Source organism: Lissotriton helveticus, chromosome 2_2 (genome assembly GCF_964261635.1).
Source record: "Lissotriton helveticus chromosome 2_2, aLisHel1.1, whole genome shotgun sequence".
Lineage (NCBI taxonomy): Eukaryota > Metazoa > Chordata > Amphibia > Caudata > Salamandridae > Lissotriton > Lissotriton helveticus.
The window spans coordinates 126,680,777-126,699,271 of NC_136060.1; the positions used below are offsets into that span (position 1 = coordinate 126,680,777).

At 44.4% G+C, this 18,495-nt stretch overlaps 1 protein-coding gene across 2 annotated transcripts in view; it reads right to left on the bottom strand.

The window, feature by feature from the left end:
• The window catches only part of FIP1L1 (factor interacting with PAPOLA and CPSF1), a 576,361-nt gene that overhangs the window by 23,527 nt on the left and 534,339 nt on the right, over positions 1 to 18,495 (bottom strand). For both annotated transcript variants that reach the window (XM_078678195.1, XM_078678194.1), the window contains exon 16: positions 11,364 to 11,510. In XM_078678195.1, coding sequence (XP_078534321.1) covers positions 11,364 to 11,510 — 147 coding nt within the window. The remainder of the gene's footprint in view (positions 1 to 11,363; positions 11,511 to 18,495) is intronic.

Consider the following 18,495-nt stretch of genomic DNA (forward strand, 5'->3'; position numbering starts at 1 on the left):
TCTGAATGCTTCTCTTCATGTCCATTGTCGGTCACTCCGTTGTCGGCTCCAGTGCTTGGCCATTTCTGTTGTCCTGACGCAAACCAACCTCCCCCCCTTGGGGTATGGCTGTAGTATCTATTCTAAGTTAAGGAATCTGCAGCTAGATGTCTATCAGATGTACGGCTTACATACCTTCGGTAACAATGTATCTGGTAGAGACGTTGTCTAGCCGCAGATTCCATAACGCCCACCCATCCGCCCTGTTCTGCGAGGATCTTGCCAAGTGGGGTTCTCCACATGCCTCATTCAGTTGCCATTGGTTTCTCTCTCACGGGTGCTCACATTGTTGCGCCCCTTTGAGAATTACCATATAACACGGACTCCCTCCAAGGGGCTTCTTTCCTGTAAAATGGTGCCTTTTGATTCACCTTCATCAGGAGTTTTTCTTTTCTTCTCCTGCTGCCCTCCCTTCCTCCTGCCTTCTCTATCGACTCAGAGTTCTTGTCTCCTCTGTAGTCGTCTTCTCTGGGCGGATCTGTTGAGCTCTGTTTCAGACCTCCATTACAATATGGGAAGTGCCAGTCTTTACATTCCTTCCTGCAGTGGACTGTTCTTTCTGTACTCCGTTCTTGCTGGGCGGCACAGTTCTACATGGTAATAACAGTCTGTTGGGATATTTTTCCTTGTTGCACTTGGAGAAGGGTCTTCGCTTCGCTTGCGGGTCTCTTTCTCACAGCTTTTTTCACTTATATGTAGACAGTGTCTAATTCTGTCTTTTACAATGGTGTCTTGCTATTCACGGATTTTTCATCCATCGCACACTGTTCCCATACTTTACCAGTTTTTGTTGGTTGCTCTGCGTTGTGCCGCGGAAAAGTTTCTCCGAAGAAAACTGACGTCAGCGCGCTGGGAGGCACTTACATGACCTCGCTGACGTCACGTACGTGGAAGACGTCAGTACGGGGTCGTGTGGGGCCACCCCGTGGCACGTAGAAGTGCTGCTGCAAAAAAAATCCGGATCCAGTCTGACGCCTGGGGATATTCTAAGTTAAGGAATCTGGGGCTAGACAACATCTCTACCAGATGGAAAATGCTACTTACCAGTATGCATCTGTTCTTGGCATGTAGAGCTTCAGATTCTTACACTTCACATTAGCTCGCCATCTGGTGTTGGGCTCGGATGATTGCATGTTGTTGTTGTCTTGGAAGAAGTCTTTGTAGTCACGACATAGGTGACTCCTCCCTTGGACGATAGTGCGCGTGGGCATCGACTACATCTTTAGATTGTTTTTCGCCATGATGGGAAATGATGGAGTTAGTAGAAAGAAAAAAGATGTCCATCTGTGTATATCTAAGTAAGATAGAACTGGAACAGATACAGGTCCCGGGGAGGCGGGTGGGCGTGTGAGAATCTGCAGTACCTCATGCCAAGAACAGATGCATACTGGTAAGTAGCATTTTCCGTTCGAAGAATATGAGCTGCAGATCTCACACTGAGCATAGACTATACAGCAGTATCTCCCCTAGCGGTGGTCACCTGAATCTGTTGCAGTAGTTTGAAAAAGAGTTTTGAGGACAGCATGGCCTACAGCAGCTTGCTGCTTGGCTTGCACATCAACACAATAGTGTTTTATTGAAGGTTGTAGACCATGTTGCTGCCTTACAGATGTCTTCTAGAGGAATGTTCCCTAAGAAAGCAATAGAGGCTCCTAGCTTGTGTGTGGAGTGCTCTCTAGGAGGAATTGTTAATGTGCGTTTTGCTTTTTGATAGCATATTTGGATACATTTTACAATCCACCTTGCAATACCAGCTTTAGAGATGGGATTGCCTTTATGTGGTGGAGAGAAAGCTACAAACAATTGTTTTGCGAAAAGATTTAGTTCTGTCAATGTAATAAAGAAGGGCTCTTTTCACGTGTAGGATGTGTAGAGCTCTTTCTGCTACAGAGTCTGGGTTTTGAAAAAACACTGGCAACTCCACTGATTGATTAAGATGAAATGGAGTGATGACTTTAGGAAGGAATTTTGGATTTGTTCGGAGGACCACTTTGTTACGATGTAATTGTAAAAATGGCTGCTGTATAGTGAAAGCTTGAATCTCACTTACTCTTCTAAGAGAGGTAATGGCAACTAGGAAAACTGTTTTCCATGTGAGTACGTGTAGTTCACATTTGTGTAAAGGGTCAAATGGAGGTCCCATGAGCCTGGTAAGAACAATATTTAATTTCCACACTGGAGAGGGTGCTAACCTAGAAGGAATGATTCTCTTTAATCCTTCCATAAATGCTTTAATTGCAGGGACAGTAAATAGTGACAAATGTTGTCTGTTTTATAAGTACGCAGCAAGTGCTGCAAGATGTAAACGTATAGTGCAGTAGATAGTAAATGATATTCTGGATAGAAGCATCCAGTGGGTCAATGGGAATATTGGTGCACTAAATGGCAAACCTTTTCCGTTTTGCAGCATAGCAAGCTCTAGTAGTGGGTCATCTGGCTTCTTTAATGATGTTCATACAGTCTGGTGGCAGGTTCGGGTAACCTCACCCATGAGACTTCAGGAGCCAGATCGCCAGATTCAGTTGACTTGGATCTGGATGTCTGATCTCTCCATGGTTCTGCATAACAGGGATGGGGATAGGCACAGTCTTTGGTGTGGAACTAGTGAGAGTTCTAGCAGCGTTGTGAACCACGGTTGGCGTGCCCATGTGGGAGCTATTAAGATTAGTTTGAGAGACTGTTGTCGGAGCTTGCGTACCACTAGTGGGATTGGCGGAAAGGCATATGCAAATCTGCTTGACCAGTTCATCTATATCGCATTGCCCATGGACAACGGGTGTGAAAACCTGGCGGCGAAGGTTAGGCATTTTGCGTTATCGTGTGTGGCAAACAGATGTATGTCTGGTTGGCCCCAGTTGTTGAAAAATGGTAGAAGAACTTGTGGATGTAGCTCCCATTCGTGAATATGTTGTGTCTGTCGACTTAACAGATCTGCAATCTGATTGTGAACTCCTGGAAGGTGTTCGGCTAGTAGATATATTTTTTGTGGAATGGCCCATCTCCAAATGTTCTGTGCAAGCTGGGACCGTTGCAGAAAATGTGTGCCTCCTTGTTTCTGTATGAAGTACATGGCTGTCATGTTGTCCATCCGGATCAAGACAGCTTTGTTTTGTACATGTACTTGGAAAGATTTTAGTGCTAGGAATATTGCTAGTAGCTCTAGGTGATTGATGTGGAGCACTCTTTGTTGAGTGGTCCATCTTCTCTGAGTTGTATGTCCTAGTAGATGGGCTCCCCATCCTGTGAGTGATGCGTCTGTTGTAAGTACTATCTGTGGAAGAGGTTCGAGGAACGGCCGCCCTTTGGACAAGTTTTTGGTGTTCCACCACTGCAGAGAGCGATGTGTGCGGCTGTCCACCAACACCAGATCTCTAAGTTGTCCTTGAGCCTGATTCCACTGATGTGCTAGACATTCCTGTAATGGACGCATTTGAAGTCTTGCATATGGTGCAATAAAAATGCAAGATGCCATCATGCCTATTAGTTGCATGAACACTCTGGCTGGGAGAGAGTGTTGGGCTTGAAATGTTGTGACTAAGGCTTGGATGCTCGCTATCCTGGCTGGACTGGGATATGCTAGAGCTATAGAGGTGTTTATTGTGGCCCCCAGATATTGGTGTATATGAGAGGGCTGGAGATGTGACTTAGTGTAGTTGATCGTGAACCCCAAGTTGTGTAATGTTTGAAAGGTTTGATGAGTGTGTTGAACACACTGATTGGATGACTTGGCTTTTATCAGCTAGTCGTCTAGATATGGGAAGACATGAATTTGTTGTCTTCTGAGAAGTGCTGCTACTACTGCAAGGCACTTTGTGAACACTCTGGGTGCAGTTGTTACCCCGAATGGGAGGACTTTGAACTGATAGTGTTGTCTGTCTAGTACAAACCTTAGATACTTCCTGTGTGAAGGATGTATGGGAATGTGGAAGTAGGCGTCCTTGAGATCTAGTGTGTTAAGGAAGTCGCCTTGTTGTAACAGCGGGAGCACTTGTTGTAGTGCGATCATGTAAAAATGATCTGAGTGTATATATAGGTTGTGGGGCCTGAGATCGAGAATTGGTCTTAGTGTCCCGTCATTTTTGGGTATTAGGAAGTACAGTGAGTAAACCCCTGTTCCTTGATGTTGTAAGGGAACAATCTCTATTGGTTCTTTTGAAGCAATGAGAGAACCTCTTGTTTCAGTAGCGTGAGATGTTCTGTGGACATAGGACGCTGCCTGGGTGGTATGTGTGGAGGGGTTCTAGGCAGTAACCACACTGGATAATTTGTCTCACCCACTTGTCTGTTGTGATGGAATTCCAGACAGGTAGGAACTGTGCTAATCTCCCCCCGAATGGAGTGGGATGTTGTGGGGGGAGCGGAAGGAAGTCACTGTTTTGTGGTGGGAGCGGTACGATTGGTGTTGTTACCTCGACCTCTTCCTTTTTTGCTGCGTCCTCTGTATCTGCCTCTAAAATATCCTCTGTTGGGGGATGTTTGTGTAGCGGCTTTAAAGGAAGATGAGTTGTCTGCTCCAATTTGTTTGGAGGCTCCTCTGTAGAAGAAGCGACAAAAGGAGCCTCGTGTTTGTGGGGACTGCAAAGATTCCATGGATTTGGCAGTCTCAGTGTCTTGTTTAATTTTTTCTAGTGCAGTGTCACCAACCGGGCCACAAAGTTGTTGTTGGTTAAATGGCTGATTAAGGATAGTAGTCTGGACCTCCTTCTTAAAACCGGAGATGCATAGCCATGCGTGGCGTCTAAAGAGGACACTGGTATTTATTGCTCGAGAGGCAGTGTCTGCTGCATCAAGTGCACATTTTATTGATGCATTTGAAATTAGTTTACCCTCTTGGATAAAATAATTTGCTTGTCTTTTATATTAGTCCTGCAAATGTTGTAGTAGTGTTTCTATCTGGTCGTCATGGGCTCTGCCATATCTTGCAAGCTGTGCTTGGGTGTTAGCTATGCACCAGGTATTGCTTGCTTGGGCAGCTATCCTTTTACCAGAAGCATGTAGCAGCTTGGACTTTTTATCAGGAGGTGGCGCTTCTCCTGATGTTTGGGAGTTAGTGCGCTTTCTAGCATTGGAAACGACCAGATAATCTAAAGGCAGCTGTCCCTTAATGTAGGCAGGATCTGCAGGGGCAGGCCTATACTTCTTTTCAACTCTGGGGTTTAGAATCCTGGCACGTACGGGATCTTTAAACACTTCGGGGGCTTGCTTAATGACTCCTTTAATCATGGGTAATATTTCTGATTACTTTTGGGACTGTTCGAAAGTATCTGATAAAAAGTCCTCTTCTGCCTCGTCTGAGTGCATTGTGACACCATGATAGATGGCAGACCTCTTAATTAAGTGTCCAAAACAATATTGTCTTCTGGAGGAGATGGTTTTGAGGGGTATGTATGTGGACTTGGGATATCCAGTATGTGTTGTGGGACAGGGTACTCCCAATCCGGTGGGTCAGTTGGGTGCGTGAAAGGGTCATCTGGGTCACCCCCTGCTCCCATGTCATCATCATCGTTATGTGGCGGAGTATGAGGTGGAGAAAAATGAGGTGGAGAAGTTTGAGGTGTAATAGGTTTAGGTAGAGGAAGTGGGTTAGAAGGAAGTGTAGGAGAAAAAGGGTGCATAGGCGATGTGGCAGAGTCCCTCTTCACAGGCACTGGAGGAACAGGTGCTGTGTCTAACTTCCTCTTTCTATATGGTCCAGTGGTGACATGTCCTGTCTTTGGATCAATATAGATCTTTGTCTGCTTAGGATCAATGGGATCTGGATGAAAAAGCTCCCCTTCCTCAGCAACCGCTTTCGGCGCAGATTTTTTTTGTTCTGAGCGGGGTTGGTGTTTGTCTTTGTCCTTAGCCTTGGGAGGCATGATAGAGTCCTTTGGCGTAGCTTTTGGCTCAGAGGTTTTTGGTTTTGGAGCCAAAGCTGAATGTTTCGGTATGGAAGCGTCCGAAGCCGGTTTGTGTACAGGCTTGGGAGTTTTCGGGCCCGGTTTGTTTTTCGAAGTCAACAGCATCGGAACCAGTTTCGGAGCCAGGACTCCTTTTGGTTTCGGTGCCGAAGGTGCTGGTGGGATTGGGACGTCTGATTTGCTCGGTTTTCGAGCTACCGGAAGGCCTTTCGATTTTCTTTGGGGCCGGGCTCGAAGGCGGGGCTCCCGAAGTATGTTTTCGGTCGCGACTGGGCACAGCAGGCGGAGTGTTGACCATTCAAAACATTTGCAACGTCGTGACTCTTCAATTCCAATTGCACAGCTTGAAGCAATAATTGCAAAATTCCTCTTGTGTTTTAATCCATATTTATTCCAATTTTTATCCTTATTAGATCAGACTCTGTTACACAGTACACGGTTAGACTGATGAAAGTCCCAATTTTTTCAAATAAAACAATTATGCCCATCCAGGCCTTTTACTGTTCCACGTAGGCACATACAATTCACAATAGGCAGCTCTGATTTTAAAACATCCAATTCATTTCGGGCATTTTTTGCCCTTCGTCAGGGATAGCTGTCAAGTTAAAACAAAGAACCTCTTTTAATGTCTTTTATGCTTACAGCCTTAATAGATTCACAAAAAATCTCTGTTTTCAAACAATCATATTTAAATGTTTTAAATCATATTGAAATAACCGAATGCCTTGTTAAATCACCACGTTGATGCCTTAAGAACCATTATTTCACCCCTAAACTAAATCTTAACACCCTGTAGAGTGTCCGCCGAACGCGGTAACCTCCCCCGCTTCCATCCTCATTCTCATACCTGCCAAATAAAACCGCGTTGCTTGGCGAATTCTTCATTACCCGATGTGCTCCAATTAACTCTATCCACCCTGTTTCTGCCAATCCTCCCACACGCTTTTCATGCACAGCCCAATCGCCCGACCTCACTGCTTTTACCACTTCTATCCCGGTTGTGAACCCTCTTGTAAACCCGTTTTTCTTACATACCTGCTCTTCCCCCTTCTTTGCTTGTCTCTATACCGACATCTTCTCACATACAATTCACATTAGGCAGCTCTGATTTTAAAACATCCAATGCATTTCGGGCATTTTTTGCACACCCTGTAGATTCACAAAAAGAAGATAGGTGAGAGTGAAGTTGGGGGAAGTATTCAAGGAGAAAGGAAGGGGAGGAGTTAGTTGTTTGAAACTCCGTTCGGCAACAAGCAGTAAATGAGAGAAGATGTCGGTATAGAGACAAGCAAAGAAGGGGGAAGAGCAGGTATGTAAGAAAAACGGGTTTACAAGAGGGTTCACAACCGGGATAGAAGTGGTAAAAGCAGTGAGGTCGGGCGATTGGGCTGTGCATGAAAAGCTTGTGGGAGGATTGGCAGATACAGGGTGGATAGAGTTAATTGGAGCACATCGGGTAATGGAGAATTCGCCAAGCAACGCGGTTTTATTTGGCAGGTATGAGAACGAGGATGGAAGTGGGGGAGGTTACCGCATTCGGCGGACACTCTACAGGGTGTTAAGATTTAGTTTAGGAGTGAAATAATGGTTCTTAAGGCATCAACGTGGTGATTTAACAAGGCGTTCGGTTATTTCAATATGATTTAAAACATTTAAATATGATTGTTTGAAAACAGAGATTTTTTGTGAATCCATTAAGGCTGTAAGCATAAAAGACATTAACAGAGGTTCTTTGTTTTAACTTGACAGCTATCCCTGACGAAGGGCAAAAAATGCCCGAAATGCATTGGATGTTTTAAAATCAGAGCTGCCTAATGTGAATTGTATGTGCCTACGTGGAACAGTAAAAGGCCTGGATGGGCATAATTGTTTCATTTGAAAAAATTGGGACTTTCATCAGTCTAACCGTGTACTGTGTAACAGAGTCTGATCTAATAAGGATAAAAAATTGAATAAATATGGATTAAAACACAAGAGGAATTTTGCAATTATTGCTTCAAGCTGTGCGATTGGAATTGGAACGTCACAACGTTGCAAATGTTTTGAATATGTAAAACGTGCTTTGAGGTGAGGCACGGGTCCAGACAGCACGCAAGCGTGGATAAAAGACAAGAAAAAGAAATAAAATTTTGAGTACGTTGATGAACATTGGAGTGCATCCTACCCCTCTCAAACTGCATTCATAGGAGTGTTGACCATTGCCTTCGATTTTGGTGTGAGGAGTGAGGGTAGGGGCAGTAGTACTCACTCTTTGACCCGGAGTGATGGAGTCAACTGCCTCTGACATGATTTCCAGATCTTCGGAATCTTCTTCTGGGATATCTGGGCCTTCATCGAAGATGTCCACCGGTTCTGGAGCTGATTTTTGCATGATGTGTCGACGAGCTCTTCGATCTCGAATGGTCTTCTTCGTTCGAAAGGATGCGCAGGCTGGGAAGTTGGACTCGTCGTGTTCCGGTGATAAGCACAGGTTGCAGACCTTGTGATGGTCACTGTGTGGGAATTTTGCTCCGCACTGGGGGCATTTCTTGAATGGCGTCCTTTCCATGAGCTGTAGGCCTCACGGCGGGGATAAGCCCAACGGCCCGTGTCGACGACCGGAATCGAGTTGATGAAGTCGAGTCGAAGGTTGAGATGTTTAGAAGTTAATTTGAAGAGTTTAAGGACGTCGAACTACTTAGGAAAGTTGATTTAGAACCGGAGCGGAAAAGTTACATCCGAACCCAATGGCGGAAAAAAACTATCTAAGGATGGAGTCGATGCTCACGCGCACTATCTTCCAAGGGAGGAGTCACCTATCTCGTGACTACAAACACTTCTTCCAAGACAACAACATGCAATCATTCGAGTCCAACACCAGATGGCGATCTAAAGCGAAGTGTGAGATCTGCAGCTCATATGCCTCGAACACATTGTTACCAAAGGTAAGTAACTCGTACTTTAGGCCCTCTCGCATTGTAAGTCCAGGTCACCTAGAGATCCGTATCCACCAGCTATTCTGAGACTGGCTAGTGAGGTTATTGCTCCTGTGTTTCAGCAAATTTTAACTGTTTCCTAGACTCGAGAGAGGACCTTTCTGCTGGAAAAAAGCTGAAGTGGTCCCTCTTTTAAAACTGCTGTCCGCCAACTCAGAGATTTTCTTTAACTTTTGGGCTATGTCACTTCTGTCTGCAGCATACACAATTGTTCAAAATTTAGTTAAGGCTCAACAGTCTACTCATCTGGAAGATAATTACCCATTTAAACTCAGTTACACTTCTGTCAATGTAACTGTACAGAAACAGCTCTTTTGGAGATCACAGAGTTAAATAAAATCATGCTGGCCAAAGCGGATAGTGCTGCCCTTATTTTACTTGATTTATCAGCAGCGTTTGATACGGTTCCTCATACAAATTTATTAAAACATCTTTTTGAGTTTCGCAAAGGCAGACAGCGTGGGGACGGCTAAGATCTTTTCTAGAGGGCACAGAATAAGAAGTGTTGCTTCCTCCTTGCTTATAGGTAGCAGGGGTTTTGGGGTGCCCCAGTGCTCTTCTTTGAGCCCCATATTATTTAACATCTGGCTACCCAGCCAAATTAACAGAATAGAACGGCTTTAACACTCAGCTGCTCCAGACAGTCGATCCCTCTTCTTCCATCATAGTGGAGACATTTAAAGCCTGCCTCTCTGCATTGCTGGATAGAAACCCACCTGCTATGCAATTTTTATTTTTTATATATTTTCAAAGTTTTATATAGCGCGAACAAGATCTTCACAGATATCAGAGCGCTTTACATAGAGGGGTACATGAGGGAACATAGTCAAACAATAAATCACTAGATCATACAGTACAAATAGGTGGCTACAAAGCCCATCACGAGAGTAATAAGACAGCTCATACAAATAAGTAAATGGGTCAAGCATGTAGTACAGATCGGTGCAGGGTGTCAACAGAGTTCGAGATAGTAGATCAAGTGTATTTAGCCATGAGGATAGCTTTTACTTCCTTTTTAAATAGTGTAGTGGAGGAGATAAGCCTGGTTTCGGGAGGGAGTGAGTTCCAAATCCTAAGCGCCAATCCTGAGAAGGAGCGCTTGTATGTTTTTTCCTTCCTGAATCTTCGAGGTTTCAGCAGAAGATTCTTTGTGCCTCTCGTGTTTCTAATACCCCCAGAGATTGTCAGTTTCTGAGCGAGGTAGCCGGGTGAGTTTAGGTGTACCGCCTTGTGTGTCATGCAGGCGATTTTCAGATGTATTCTGGCTTCAAAAGGCAGCCAGTTCAGGGATTTCAAGTCGGGGGTAATATGGGAGTGCTTTTTTGACCCAGTGATGGGTCAGTGATGCGGATAAAACTGAGATTCTCCTGTTTTGCCATATGAAAGATGGCTGCTTAGTTGCTGGCCTAGGTACTTGCCGGCTTCCCTACCCCTGACCCTTCGGCATTAGCCAGGAATCTGGGTGTAAAAATAGATGACAAGCTCCCATTTGCATCTCAAAACTCTTCCGTTGCTGCAACATGTTTTCTTTACTCAGATCTCTCAGGAAGTTCCTAGATGTCCTGCCCAAGAAGACATGCGAGACAGTAATTTATGCCCTTTTAACAATAAGACTGGACTACACTAACAGCCTGCATCTTGGTTTACCTGACAAGCTGACCAAGAACCTTAATTGGATCAAAATGCAGCTGCTCATTTGATCTTGGATACCCTTCAAAGGATGCATATTTCTCAGCATCTTAGAGAGCTACACAGGTTACCAATTAACAAAGATAATTCTCTTGAAAGCTCTCAACATTTTACACCGAGCATTGTATTGGTTGGGTCCCCAGTATCTGATTAGAAGAACCAGACACCTTCAGCCTTCCACATCCTTACGTTCAGTCTTAGCTTTGCTGGCTACCATCCAAGGCTTCGCCTAATATAACTTGGTGGTCGGTCTTTCATGGTTTTGGTTAGTGGCAAACTGAACTGGCTTCCCTTTTCTCTCTGGTCTATTTCAAACGAGCCATCTTTTGGTAAAGCTCTAGAAAAATCATCTCTTTTCAACACAGTACCACGTCTCTCTGCTATCCTTACTCTGAGATGATATAGCTGGGAAGATCCTCGGAGTAGTCATGTGCTTTACAAATCCCTCTCACTCATTCATTTTTTGAATAGAGACCTAGACTTCAAATCTCATTCTTTACCTATTTTCTCACTCCGTCAAATGTCTTATGTTGTGCAAACATACTGTAGGTTTTAAAACACATAGCCAAACATCTATTCGGGTCAAAATAAGCTAACTTGAACAATCCTCACAAACGCAGGCACACAAAAAATGGGAAAGGGGTTCATTACAGATGGGATGTACTGAAAGCATCTACAATCAGCATGCCATGGGGTTACATACAAATGCTGGCATATTTTTGCTCATCCACAGCACAGATGATGCTCTTGCAAAATATACCTTCGAGATGACTTGTGCCTAGTCGGCTCTTCTTTTTCCCGATGCCTTCGTTCTCGGTGTCGCTCTTCTTTTTCTCTGCTTACGCGTTCTTTGTGACGTTCGTAGCCTCTTTCAGCATATTCTCTGTATCGATAACGTTCTTCCTCACTATAGCAGAAAGAAAATCATTTGGCTAAAGCAGACTGGTGACAGTTAAGTTTGTGAAAAGAGTTAGGTTGCATGATCTGATTAGCCAACATCTTTTCAAATGTTAATGACAAATATGTTCCAGTGAACGTCAGTATAGCACCCCAATTCTCGCTTATCAAACTTTACATTAATTGAGAATACACTCATCTGTGCAGAAGCAGCCCCACTTGCCCACAATCTAAAATCTGCTTAACCCTTATTCTTGATCCAGTAACTAGTCTGGAAGTTCTGGTCTAGTGTCAATAAATCAGCAATATTATGTAGTAAATATGTTCAAGTTCAATACTTCTAGCTCTATATCTTCAAGGCTGCAATCTAAGCTGGTTTTAGAAAGCTAACTAGTGCTCACATTAAAAGTAACAAAGAGTAGTTCACTCATTTGCTTCTCCTTCCTCCAATGTGGATGAGCTGAGTTTACTTCTTTTGAGCACTTTCATTGGAAAGGGTGGAATTGAGTGTTGATAAAGATTAAGAGTAGCCAGGCTCTGCAGAGAATAAACAGGTAGCAGGAGCAGCTGCAGAGCATAACTGATAGTAAGTGGCTAATCACATTACGTGAGCAAGGAAGTAGTCATCGGGCGACTCCAGAGAGCTGATGTTCACGAAGGATGGACAGGGATCTAAGATGGTCTCTGACCCGTGAGCAGGCCTGTGAGTGGAATTGCCTGGTAGTTGAAGCATACTGGAGAGAAAGAGAGTACATATACATGCCATTAAAGGAGTAGGCCTCAGAGGTGGCACCTGAGGGAGAAGTGGGTACTTGCATCAGCAATTGGGAGGAAGAACCTGCAAGATATTCAGATGTTTCATTTTTTTAATTTATGGAGTGCTTCAGGAGGAACTTAAGTACTTTTAATCTGAGGCAACTATTGGTTTCAATTTTAGAAGACAACCCAGTTAAGGAAACAAACAGGTTCTCAGAGATCTAATAAATAATAGCAGATTGAGGCTATGACAAATGTGAGTTGCGTGAGAATTGCACAGAATATGCAATATAAGCACAAATGGATTGTCTAACCTTCTCATAGAATTCCAAGTAAGGACTGTTAACTGATGGTAGAACAAGCATCTCAAAGTGCTCCCTTTTAAATATAGAGTAACACTTAATGCAAGGTATGCAAGCACCATACTATGAACACAATTAAAAGTAAGAACCAGAATCATAAATGTGATTTTGTTCTGATGGCTCTGAAACAATTTGGAAAACTAGCATAGAATCTGGTGACATGGTTCTGTTTTCAGAGACCGAATGCCGTTGACGAGGACACCCTATTAAAAATGTCTCTGTTAGAGGTAACTTGTGTTCTTGTACTGGGAACCATGAAGTCTCCTCTGCTCCTTAAGGACCTTGAACTTCAAGGCCAGCAAACTACTGGAGGGCAGGACTAGTCCTTGTTTTGCTGGTAGGGCGACAACATCTTAATATGTCCAACTCTTCCCTGGCCTACTAAATATTAAAGAAAAATCGAAAACTGAACTCACCACCAAAAACGGCGGGAACTAACTTTTTTGTTGTTGATAGCATCCATATTCACATGCTTTGAATATTTTAACAGGATGCGACTCCTTCGTACATGAAACATAGCAGGGTTGGAGACAAAATGAAAACGTTATCAAAAATTACAGCCCATCCACCTCATAATTTAGGGTGTTCCTTCTCAGTAGATGAGTGAATGGGCCTCCAGCTGCACAGAAGGTCATTCCAGGTTCGAAAAGAATGGAAAGTACTATATACAATATTTGCCTTGCTGGGAAGGCGGACAGGTCACGGGTTAATCTAATAAAGATGCCAACGCCAGCTAATTACAGGTTCAGTAAGAAAACTTGTCAATCTTCAGCAGCGTCCCTTTCTTACATAAGCATACTTTAAATAGAGTATAAAGCAGTGTTGCCTGAGCAGGGGTCTCCATTGTAGCTCAGCTTTTACATCTATATAAAAACTGTAGTGTTTCACAAACAAGCAACGTCTTCCACATCACTGCCATGCATATCTCTGGAAAAGAGGAATTTGCACGAAGAGCTTCGGTGATAGCTACACTTCTGGTGAGCAAATTGGAACTACCTCCAGGAGATATGCATTTGCCTTAAAAAATAACAATTTCATACAAACACAATTTATCTGTCAATCTCCTATTTTGGTGTGTCATCTATCTTGAAACATAAAAAAAACAAAAAAAAAAACTTTTCAGATGTTATTCTTTTCAGCCATAATATCTGAGTAAGAAAGATGTCTGCCAGGAGCAGGTAAGGTACTTTCTCAGTGCCCGTAAAATGTAGCCGAATGAGCAAGCAGTTCCTATGGAGAGACAGCTGGGAGAACAGCAATGCTTGCAATTTAGCTACTAAGATGACAGAAGGACAAAAAGTAGGCAGAGTGATGGACTAGCCTATATGAAAGGGAGTGATGACTTTTGGCTGAAATAAAGCTCTAATTTGTAGAACCAGCTTATCTGGGTAGATGTTCAGGTATGGAGGATTGGATGACAAAGCCGGAAGCTTACTGGCTAAGCGTAGATGGTATTGCCACCAGGAAGGACATCTTGATGGTAAGGAGCATGAGAGAATATTGTGCAAGGATTCAAAGGGAGCGCTAATCAGGAACGTCGGGGCGAAGTCCCACTGAGGCATGATAAAGGGAGAAGGTGGAAATATATGTTGCAAACCTTTAAAAAAACAATGTACAATAGATGATTTAAAGAAGGTTGGCTGATCAGGCAAACGCAGAAATGCTGAGATAACAGAAAGATAACATTTTAAGGTGCTCAGAGCAGCGCTCTGCTGGGCAAGGGAAAGAATAAAGAGAAGAACATGAGAAAGAGCCTTAGAAAGGGTATCAACCTGCTTTTCTGCACACCATGCCACAAACCTGCCCCAATGGCAGGTATATTGTATATATTGTTTTGGTGGAGGGACACCTGGATGCCAGAATAACATCGCAGACTTCAGGCGGAAGGTGAAAGGCTGTCAACTGTCGTCACTCAATCTCCATGCAAGAAGGAGTGTTGACACTTTCAGATAGAGAACCCTGCCCTGCGACAGAAGATCCTCCCGAAGAGGTAGCTTGTTCGGAGAACCGATGGCCATGCTCAACAGCTCGGGACACAAAACTCTCCGAGCCCAGTCCAGAGCCACAAGCATGACTTGGGCAAATTCGCTCCTTATCTTGTTATGAACTATGGACAGTGGTGGTACGGGCAAAAAGGTGTACAAGAGGCCTGAGCTCCACTTGAGACGAAAAGCGTCTCCAAGCGAGAGTCGCCTTGGAAACTCCAGTGCGCAGAACGCTGACATTGTGCGTTCGACCGTGGCGAACAGATCTAACCAAGAATCTCCCCAATGCTGAAATAGACCTTGCACCTCTTCCAGATGTAGACGACATTCACTATCCGCTAGGTATCTGGGGCTAAGTCTGTTCGCCCTGGCGTTCAGAGACCCCGCCAGGTGTTGACGCATTCAGGGAAATGCCAAGACATTCCGGCCATGCCCACAGACACAGGACCTCTTGACAAAGTGTCCATTAATCACTATTTGCTGCAGTACCACATGGTAGTATTGTCCGTGAACACCTACACTAGCCTTTTCTTGATGGAGGGCAGGAAGACTTAATGCCAGCTGGATTGCCCAGAGCTCCAGAAGGTTGATGTTGGGTCTAGAGGATACCAGAGCCCTCTGCTCTCCGCCTCTCCCAGATGGTCACCCCATTCTAGGAGTGACAATCTGCCACTGCTGTCAGATCTGGTTGGGGAGGGAAAGGGTTCTGCCGCTCATGTTTGTTGACCACCACTGCAGCTCTTGTGCATTTCCTTCCAAGAGCACGGCAAAGTCGGAGACATTTCCCTGATGCTGCGCCCACTGGAACTTCAGGTCCCACTGAACAGCTCGCATATGCCATCGGGCATGTGTCACAAGCATGGTGTAGGAGGCCCTAAGGCCCAGCAGCCTTAGGGTCGAACTCCTCAAAATCCATGATAGAGGCTGTAACATTGGTATCACTGCCCGAAAATCTTGGACTTGCGGTTCGGAAGGAAAGGCCCGAAACTGCACCGTGTTCAGAAGAGCTCCGATGAAGGGGAGCATCTGAGAGAGAGTCAGGTGTTACTTCGGCACATTGACAGTGAACCCTTGCAAATACAGGAGTTCATAGTAACAAATGTTATTAACTACCTAACTTGATAGTATTTATTTTATCCACATTACAACAATACAAGGTTGAGCTAACCCATGTAAGAATTCCACAGTTTACTGCACTGGACACATTGGTACTGTGTAGCTTTTTGAGGATTTAAACTTGTGACACGCAGGTAAAACAATTATATCGGCAACAAAACCCACTGAACTGGAAAGCGGGAAACAATTTAGTGGTTTCCTTTCCAAATTACCCCCTTTTCTAGCACTGCCACTGCCCTGAAAAGTACGAATATAAATCCCGTTATGGGGAAAATTTCCAAAATCTGGAAGAACTTTAGGCAAAAGGAAAGCTTAATTCTGAGGTATGCCTATGTTAATTTAATATAGTATAGGATTCATTAGATGATAGGAACTGTAACTGGGTCATCCACTGGCAAGAAAGTTATTTGGGAGTTACCCTTGCAGTTGGTTGGGGACCTAATAAGATCTGTATCTGTCAATTCACTAAAACTAATGTTTCATGCTTTAGGTCTCACATTCACCTTCACCTATCAGTCTTCTTGGACTTTCGTGAAATATATTTTGCTCTCAGCTAGTAGACAACATTGAGAACCAACTGTGATCAGAGACTGCTGAATGAAAGAGCACGGTGGCAGCAGGTCAGGACTAGTTACCCAAAAGCACATATTAACTTAACTGTTACTTTCTGCTATTAGTTTTTCATGTGTAGCACCGCTCCCAAGCATGCAAGTGCATCTCATGAAGGTTTATCAGCCTGCATTTCAAGCACATACAAACATACCTGATACTTTGCGCTGACGACAGACAGAACCAAGAGGCACATATCCCAGAAATGCTGAGCACTGGCTGTGCCAAAACGGTGTCAAACATGTTTCTATTTGTAATTCAATAGCACTATGAACTGCATCTACCAGAATGTAGTACAAGAACAGCTACTACTGACTTACTGGCAGAGTGCCCCCATTTCCCCCCTCTGAAATGAAAGTTCATGTTCAAATTGAAACAGGCCAAGACAGAATGGGCTGTATGTACCGCTAGTAATTGTAATTGTAAGCAGAACTTGTACAGCACACTGTAACCCAACAGGCATCCTGGCGCTAAAAGAGGGAGGTAGTGAAGAGCCACTGGGAACTGAACAGCTAAAGATTAGCTTGTAGGAAAGAGCCAAGTTTTTATTTGTTTACGGAATGGTAAAAAATCATTCAGCTGTCGCAGCTCTGGGGGCAACTTATTCCAGAGTCTGGCAGCCGCAACACTGAAGGCCTGGCCCCCAGCTCGACTCTTCTGGTCCGGGGAATTTTCACCAAGAAGGCTGAAGAGGATCGAAGACAGCGGGGAGGAACATACCAGCTAAATTTACTCTATAGTGGTATAGGGCCCAATCCATGAAGCGCTTTGAACACAACACAAAGTGATTTAAAGTGAATTCTCTGCACTATGGGGAGCCAATGCAGCTCCACAAGGGCCTGGGAGGGAGAGGAGTGTCGAGGATGCGACAAGGCCAGCTTATCTGCCATATTCTGGATTCTCTGTAGTCTACCAGTCAAGAACTTAGGGGATTCCAGCAAAAGGGAGTTACAGTAGTCTAATCTACTCAAAATCACGCTCCTGACTACCAGAGGGCGTGTTTGAGCAGGCAGCAAAGGAAAAATCTTCCTCATAGCCCTAATAAGGGAAAAACAAGTCCCCAAGGTCTTGTTAACGTGTGTCTCCAGAGTCAACTTTTCATTAAATAGGACCCCCAAATTACGAACAGACTTGGACGATAACAGTGGGGGGTCCGCATGAATAGGGCAGAAATCAGCCGACAGATGCAGTGGCACTCTCCCATTCTAAATGCACAGGATTTCAGTTTTGTCTGCATTAAATTGCAGAAAATTATCTCTTAGCCACTGAGCCACGTTCCGCATACAGTTGTGAAAGTTCTTCAAGGAGGTTGACTGTTCACCTTCCAGTGAAAGAATCAGCTGAGTATTGTCTGCACAGTTAACTACCCCTAAGCCAAAAGATCTAATAATGTCCATCAAAGGACGCATGTAAACGTTAAAGAGAATGGGGCTTATCGCAGATCCCTGCGGCACACCATTATGGACCTTAGTAAACTCAGACTGAAAGGGGTGGAGAGCCACGGCCTGACGTCTGTCAGATAGGTAGGCGTGGAACCATTTTAGTGCCTGATCAACTACCTTAATGTCTTCCACCCGTTTCAAGAGGACCAAATGGTTGACCGTGTCGAAGGCGGCAGACAGATCTAATAGGATCAAGATGGCATGTTGACCCTTGTCTGCACGCAAACGAAGATCGTCCAACACGGTCACCAATGCAGTCTCTGTGCCATGTCCTGGACGAAAGCCATACTGGACCTCATTCAGTAGATCATTACCCTCTAGAAACTGGGAGAGTGCCCTACTCACAAGGCGTTCTACAATCTTCACTGGGTAAGGAAGAAGTGAGACTGGCCTGTAGTTTTTAAGACAGGCTGGATCTAATGAGGGCTTTTTCAATAAGGGAGAGACAATTGCTTGCTTCCAGCAGGAGGGAACTACCTCACTGTTCAGGGATTGATTGCACAGCTGTCTAAGAGGGGGGAACAGTACAGCACCAAGCGCTTTCCAGACCCTATGTGGAAAAGGTGAGCCAGAAGACACACTAAGAGAAATTTGTCCAAACACCTCGGTGGAAGGAGTGTCAAAATGGTCCAAACGAGGCGGCTGAGTCGAGGTCTCCATTATCACTCTCAGGCCCTCTGGCCTGACCAATGAAGGGACAGTGGTCATATCAGCCAAATTACTCT